At 62.2% G+C, this 7322-nt stretch overlaps 1 protein-coding gene across 3 annotated transcripts in view; it reads right to left on the bottom strand.

The window, feature by feature from the left end:
* Positions 1-3520: 3520 nt before the first annotated feature.
* The window catches only part of ENG (endoglin), a 57492-nt gene continuing 53690 nt past the window's right edge, over positions 3521-7322 (bottom strand). For 2 of the 3 annotated variants that reach the window (XM_027819723.3, XM_043530663.1), the window contains exons 14-15: positions 6529-6624; positions 3521-5729 (exon numbers count right to left, since the gene is read on the bottom strand). In XM_027819723.3, coding sequence (XP_027675524.2) covers positions 5611-5729; positions 6529-6624 — 215 coding nt within the window. In that variant the 3' untranslated portion in view covers positions 3521-5610. Of the gene's footprint in view, positions 5909-6528; positions 6625-7322 lie in introns of all 3 variants that reach the window. The other variant, XM_037879974.2, reaches the window with a different exon arrangement.

The raw sequence follows: 7322 nt of genomic DNA, 5'->3' as shown, positions 1-7322 counted from the left end.
TGCATTTGCCCTGGGAGACGGGCCCAGCCCTTCGCACGCTGGCAAGTGTCTCTCCTCCCCTCCCCCTTTACTGCCACAGTGCCTGTTTCTGAGTACGCTGATGGCAGCCTGGGGCCTGACCCAGCCGTGTCTCGGGGCGTGTCTGATGCCCTAACCCCTCCCCAGTGGAGGGGAGGGAGGGTTCAGGGGTTGACTTGGGTAAATCTCAAACTGCGGAAAGCTTGGGGCCCAGCATGTCCACCTCTCAGCAAACCCAGCCCATGGCCTCTGCCAAGCCACTCCGCGTGGGGCTCTGGGTGACGGAATAATGCTGCCTGATCCACGGACCTCCTTGCGGAACCTCCCATGCAACAGACTAGTGACCCACGCGGCCTGCTGCAGCCTGCCCCTCTCCTGGGGGCTGGTTACTACACTGGCCCTGGCAGCGGAGATGGGGGGAGAATCCGGCTGGGCCCCTCTGCACTGCCACAGAGCTGTGCTTTGGCATGCTGGCGCCTGCAGGCCCTGCTGTGATACAGAGGATCGTTGGAGCCAGGGCGCTGGCTCTGGAGTGTAGCCTGTCCCTTAGTAAGGGGCCACGCATAAGCCATGAGCGAAGCAGCTGGTGTCCCCAGTTGGGAGATGGGGCCGAGCTGCCTATGTTTGCCTTGGCTGGAATATCTGCTAGCTGGTTAGTGTTCCCCTATGTTGTCCTAACCAGGGATGGGTCGCGCTCGCCCTCCTTTGGAGATCGCGAAAGGGGCTGTGGTTCTTTGCAGAACTAGCCTGAAGGGAGCTGGGGGGGGTGGGGTGTGTGTGTCTGCACAGCCGTGGGATGTGTAACTGCAGCGTGGTAGACGGACCTGTGCTACTTTTGATCCAGCTAACACAAATACCAATAGCAAGGAAGCTGCAGCAGCATGGGCTAGCCACTCAAGTGAGTCCCTAGGCTCCTGGGCAGGCTTGTACAGGTCATGCTACTCTCGCTAGCCAGCTCCGTGTTGGGGTCTACACCAGCTGCCATCGCACCTCTGATTGCAGCCTGGACATTCAGGTTCAAGCATGAAGGAAGGTTGGAAGTTGCTCCCCGTGTCCAGCCTCAGATGATGTTGAAAGGCTGAATGGTACTGAGTCTCCAATAATTTAGCGAGCAATAGGGTTTTTATTAAATCTTCTGTAACTTAAAAAAGAGTATTGATTCAATTTCCAGATTGCTTCCTGGGAGATTAAGGTTTGAAAGTGAAGCCATGGTGCTGCTGTTACATGAGTGTCTGCTCCATTGACCTGTTGATGGGAATAAATGTCCTGCTCATCGTGGCGTTGTACAGTGTCGTCTCCTTCCTGGGCGCATGGGGCACCTGGCGGGGATGAGGCTGGGAGCTGTGTTGCCAGGCAGCATTGGAGTTGTTTGTGAAGCCCCTTACCTAGCCTAATCCCCTTGGCCCTGGTGGGGGCTGGAAAATGACCCTCACTTTGCCGGTGGGGAAACCGAGGCAGGCTAATGGCCTGCTCCTGAAAGAGCAGCATTCCCCCTGGCTGCTCATTTCAAAGGGCTGTTCACCTTCCAGGTGTGGGTCTCACCTGGGTTGCAGGGCCCGGGGCGTGCCCCACTGCTCTGCTGAGCTCCGAACGGGCGAGCGGTAGTTAATGTTTGGATGATGAAATTCTGTGTGTCTGAGCCCTAGGTGGGCTCCACCTGCTGGTTGCTCCAGCTCTGCCCTGCCGATCGGCACTGGAGTCTGGTGCTAAGCCGGCCACCAGCCTGGCCCAGAGGCAACAGCTGGATTGCACCCAGCTCTGGATTTTTAAACCTCGCTTGCTGCTCCACTTTCTCGGGGAGGGGGGGAGGTTTCCATGACCAGGGCACCGGCCTTGGGGGCTTTAGCTCGGAGGCTGCTGGCTGCTCTGATTCCCATTGCAGGCTGGTGTGTGCGGGAAGGGGCACGGGGCAGGCTCCAGCCTAACTCAATACAGTGCAAAGGGAAGGGGCCAGGCTCGGGCTGGTATGGAGTGAAATGATGGAACGGGAACAGCTGCAGAGTGAGAGGACTCCCCGGCCCCAGCCTGGGGCCAGCGGGGCTGCTGGCTGTGTCACTGCATTCACCACGGGGGCCTGGGGCCTTGCCTGGGCTGCCCGGGTGGAGTCGTGGGCAGGGCTGAAGCTGCTGAGAGCACCATGGCTTTTGGCTGTTAATAAATCTTGGCTGGGTCCCGCTCCACGTACCCAGGGCCCCAGCCATCCATGCACAGGTGTTTCCTGGAGGGCTTAGACAAGCTGTGTTCATCCCTAGATCCCGACCACCCCGTTCTGCATGTGGCCCCCCCTTCCCCGGGGCCTGCCGCGCGGAGCGATGGTGGAGCTGGTGAACACGGGGCTGGCCTGGGTGCTGCTGCTCAAGGACCTAGCTAATATGTACCGGGGTGGTGTCAAATCTGCTGGGTAAGCCGACTGCAGCTCCCGGGGGGCGGACAGGGGGACACAGCTGCTGACGGGGCTGCTGACACTAGCCAGGCACCAGCGTCGGGGGGAATTAGTCCCGGCTCATGTGACGCTTCCTCTCACCGTGGCCAGCCTGGCTGGTCCCTTCCATGCAGCCTGGGTAAAAGCAGGTGGCCCGCGCAGGGAGCTGCTTTTCCTGCTTTGCTTTGCACCCCAGGGAAGGCAGCTCGGGGTAGGAACTGGGGTGCTGGGCTGGCTTTGGCCAAGGCGGGGCCTGGGCTCGCTCAGCTCGGGCTGGCGCCAGGAGGCTTAGCTGAGCTGTGGGCAGGAGCAGGGCTAACCCAAGGCCTTTGGGAGCCGGGGCAGCCTGGAGCATCTGACATAGGCGGTGCTACCTGCAGGAGCAGCGTCTCCCCTGTCGCCAGCCGAGGCAGCCCCCAGCCCGGGGCTCAAAGTAAGAGCTGGCTTTGGCTCAGCCCTTCCCCCACCCGTCTGGGGCAGCTTGGCCCTTTCTGCCCATCAGCTCTGCAGGCTGGGATGTGGCTTTTCCCTTCGCTGTCCCTACCCGCAGGCTGGGATCTCTAGGCCAGAGCAGACCTGGGGCTGCGGGATAGGATGGCTCCATCTGCCACTGGCTGTTCCTCCAGGGTGGGGGGATGCCTGCCTGGGGCCACGTTCCCCACCCCCTCCCCTGCTGCTGTACCGCAGCTCTTTGTCAGCCCACGGCTGCTGGTGCCGGGGTGAGCCCGGCAGGCCGTGCGGGAGCCAGGAAGGAGCTCGCCCCTCGGGCCGTGCTCTGCCGCTTCGGCAGCAGGGTGCTGCTCTGGGTTTCCGGTTGTCGAAGTGGGGCCGGCCAGGACCCTGGGGGCAGCGCTGGCCGGCCGCTTGCACAGCTGCATGTGCACAATGCACTGGAAACCCAAACACAGGGAGGTCACGTGGGGTCTTGGCAGTTGCTGGCTCCCCCCCGCCCCCCCAGGCCAGCTTGCAGGTGGTTTGTGGCTGGGCCGGGATAAACAAGGAAAAGCTGGAAAGGGGGACGTGCTGTTTGGTGCCTTTCCGGGAGCAGGCTGGGCAGGGCCAGGAATCCTCTCCACAGGCTCCAGTCAACCCACTTTTATTGATACGTTATCATGGTTACACGGGGTCAGTACAAATATTTACAGACCAGAGGCACAACCCTGGGGCTGGGGAGGGAGGGCAAGGCCCAGCCGGTGGGCGCCATTCAGACTGGTTCTGAGCCTGGGGGCGTCAAACCTGGTCTGCGGGCCGGTGGAGCCAGGCCCTCGGCTGAGAGCCCGCGACTCCCAGCCAGCTGCGCTATGGCTCGGGGGGGGGGAGGGGGTCCACGTGTGACTTTAATTACACTCAGTCCCCCAAGGGCCAGGCGTTCAGCCTGGGGGGCCTGAAATAGGCCAGCGAGCTGCCAGAGTGGGTGTCTCCCGGTGGGTTACGTTTAGTAAAGGAGGCATCAGTGACACTTCAGTCAGGGTCAAGCCCCCTGGGGGGACCGGGGGGGGGGGTGTTTGTGTGGTGGGGGGGGCTCTGCAGGACCCGAGCCCACCTCTCGCCCCAGTGCTTCCAGGGCAGAGGCATGGCGCCCGCCGTCATGCCAGGTCGCCAGTCAGAAAACACTCCCCCCTGTGGCTTCGCCACGCAGGCCCCCGTGTTCCCGCAGCTGTGCCTCGCGCCTCGCCCTGGGCTGTGTCTGGGCTGTGTCTGGCACACACGTAAAGACCCGCTCGGTCTAACCCCCCCGCAAAAGGAAAGGTACATAGTTGCTGGTAACTGACACGCTGCCTCAGCACCGCGGCTGTGTGACTGCAGGGCTAGAGGATTATGTACAGCAAGGAACGCTGGGTGTGCCACGGCCCGAAAGGGCCACGACGGCCGGGCCCCGAGCTCTACACCGCAGCCCAGCCAGGTGACCGGGGGGCGCTCCCTGCCCATCACAGTCATGGGGGAGCAGAATCCCAGCTTCCTATTTGCTGTGCGCGTGCGCACGCCTTTCCAGCAGCCCCAGGGCATGGGGGAGGAATCCTTCCCTGCCGCCTGCCCCGATCTGTAGGAGTCGGTCCCTGACAAGGAACCGGACTGGGGTGGAACAAATCCCTCCAGCAGGAAAACCCCGTCTGGCCCGGGAGCCTCGCCTCCCCTTGCCTGGCCGGAGTCTGGACACACAGCTGCTGTCTGAGCACCCAGGTTCCACGAGGGGACCTGCTGATTTCAGCTGCCTCACCTGCGCCTAAGTGGGCCTGGGAGACCGGCAGCACCTTGACCGCGTTTGGCAACCGCTGCAGTCGGAGTGGGTCTAAGCAGCTGGCTCTGGAGCCCACTGGCTGCCAGGCTGAGGCCCGGGGCAAAGGGCTGGGCTCATGCTGACTTAAGCTCTGCTGTGAGTGGCAGCGCATTGGAGTGGCTGCTCCCGCTCATGGGCTGGATCCCAGCAGATGGGCTGCGTGGGAGGCGACGGTGATTCTTCAGCTGGAGGGATTGGCAGTGAGCAGGGGCCTTTCCCCTTAGTCTGGGAAGTGGACGGCAGCAGCACCAGCCGAGCCCACTCCTTGACTGGGGGACCCCGGCGTGGGGAGTTCAGGCCTTACGCCCCCGTCAGGCTTTGGCCCCTCTCCTGGGGCAGCCTGCAAAGGGGGCAGGACAGGGGGGTTCCAGCGGGGCCATCTCTGCATTAGGAAATGGACAGATGCCCCCAGCCCCTCTCAGGCTGGCTACTGAACAGCTGCAGGAGAGAGTTAGAGGGATTTCGGGCACTCCGGCTCCTGGGCAGAGAACGTCTGGCCTCGGAGTGAAAGGCTCCCTGGGCCATCCGCTCTCCCAACGTGCTGGCTGCTAGTCCTCATGCTCACGCTCCCAGCCTGTGGCTGGCATGGGCCTGGCCTGGTCTCCCAGCCCTCAGCATGCTGCTGGTACCTTCCTTTGTTCAGTTCCGGCTGTGGAGAGCTGGTGGGCGTGTTGCTCCCGGAGTGCGTGAAAAGTGACGGTGTGGTTGCTCCTCTCCGCTGTGCCTGTCCAGCAGAGCAGGCTACGAGGGACGGGCCCCACTGTCTTCTCCCCCACAGCTGTCCCTGGGTCGGGGAGCTCAGCTGCCTGCGGCTCCGATGAAGTCCATGGGCGGGAGCTCCCAGACAGCCCCTCTCTCCCCGAGGGGCGGGGGTGTCCGGGTGGCCTGCTGCCTAGGCCATGCTGCTGGTGGAACAGGGGGTGCTCTGGGTGCTGCCGACGCTGTGATTGGGGCTGCTGCTCTCGGAGGCTGGGGCGTTGGTGGAGACCGGCTGCATTTTGGCCATGGGGCCTGGAGGATGTTACATGTCAGAAAAAATGGAAAACATTAGGCAGGCGCCAGGGGGTTGCTCACAGCCAATCAGCTGATGACGAGGGAACACAGAGCATGTGGTGGCTCAATCTTCCCTGGCCCAATCACGGCCCTGTCAGTGCTGAGATAAGCCAATTGTCCCTGTGTTTACACAGGCGCTGGAAGGAAAAGGCGAGAGATAAACCAATCAGCTGGTCCGGGCTGGGCCTGGCCAGCCTACTCAGGAGGGAGCTAAGGCGATAGGCTGCAGGGTTCTGTTGTCCTTGCTCTATTGATACTGGCGTGTTATGCAGATAAGCTTCCAGGCAAACCGGGAAGAACTGCTCCGGCCCTTGGGAACAGGAGCAAGGCTCCCTGAGCAGCACAGCTGAGAGCGCCTCGGACAGAGCCGGGGCCTTATGACAGCAACCATCATCCTCGCTCCCAGCTGGAGGCGTCAGGAAAAGGGACGGGTGGACTGTTCCACCAGGACAGCATTTTCCCTGGGTCGCTGTGGGGTGGAGCTGCGGGGCAGATGCACCGGCTGGGGATCCGGCCCGAAGCATCTCTCGCCGGGCACTGCAGCTATCGCACTGAGGCTGCGTCACACCCTGGAGCCTGGACCAGCCCAAGAGCTGATCAGCACCTGCCAGCCGCAGATTTCCCCCCACCATCCCCCGCAGCACTCCAAGGAGAGACCCGGCTCACCCCAAGGCCATGGCACTGGGCACCATGCGGGGGGAGGGGGGCATGGGGAGGGAGACTGGGGCAGAGACGAGGCAGAGCAGCTGATACTCACGGGTATGGGAGTAAATGCACCAGAGCGCGGCGGTGAGGAGCGTGCCGATTAAGAAGGCTGCGAAGGTGATCCCCACGACTGCTTCTATCCCTAGGCCTGGAGCCACACAGGAGACAAGGCGAGAGGAGCATTGAAAGCAATCAGCACATTTCCCCAGACATGGGCCCCCCCATTGCTCTTCTGTAGCCCAGAGCCCCCCGCCTCCAGGCTCCAGCCGGGTTAACACACTGTGGAGCCTTCTCTCTGCCCATAGCAAGGACTCTCCACTGAAACCCATCCACTGCTGATGGGCCAGCAAGAGACGCCCCTGCCTCCTGCCCCAGAGCCTCCCTTTTCCACGCAGGCACCTGGCCAACTCAGGAAATAGCCAAGGTGAAACCGTGGTGGGAACTGAACTACGGAGCAGAGCGACGAGCCGAGCAGGGGTTTGTCCCTGTGAGGGGGATCTGGCTGGAAAGACGTGACTGCTAGGTTTGTAAGGGCTCCGCGCCCCTAGCAGGGTAGGATCGGCAGCTCACAGGCTGTGCAATGGTCTGAGAGCAGGAGCGTGCCAGTCCCACCAGGCACGGAGGAGTGAGGGCAGGACCAAAGCTTGCCAGTGACTTGAAACTAACCAGTTAAAAGGAGACAGGGAGCAAAGCATATGGCTTTTAAGTGATCTTATCCCCCAACCCCTCTGCATCAGTCTGACTCTGCCCCTCTCCCGCACGGAGGGAGGGGAGCTTTAGAAATTGTCAGAGGCAGGTTTCTCTGCAAGCAGCAGGCTCACAGCTTCTCTCCTGCCGCACTGACCA

Source organism: Chelonia mydas, chromosome 16 (assembly GCF_015237465.2).
Source record: "Chelonia mydas isolate rCheMyd1 chromosome 16, rCheMyd1.pri.v2, whole genome shotgun sequence".
Taxonomy (NCBI): Eukaryota; Metazoa; Chordata; order Testudines; family Cheloniidae; genus Chelonia; species Chelonia mydas.
Note: the sequence above shows the minus strand (reverse complement) of the source record. Positions and strands in the feature narration are given on the sequence as shown.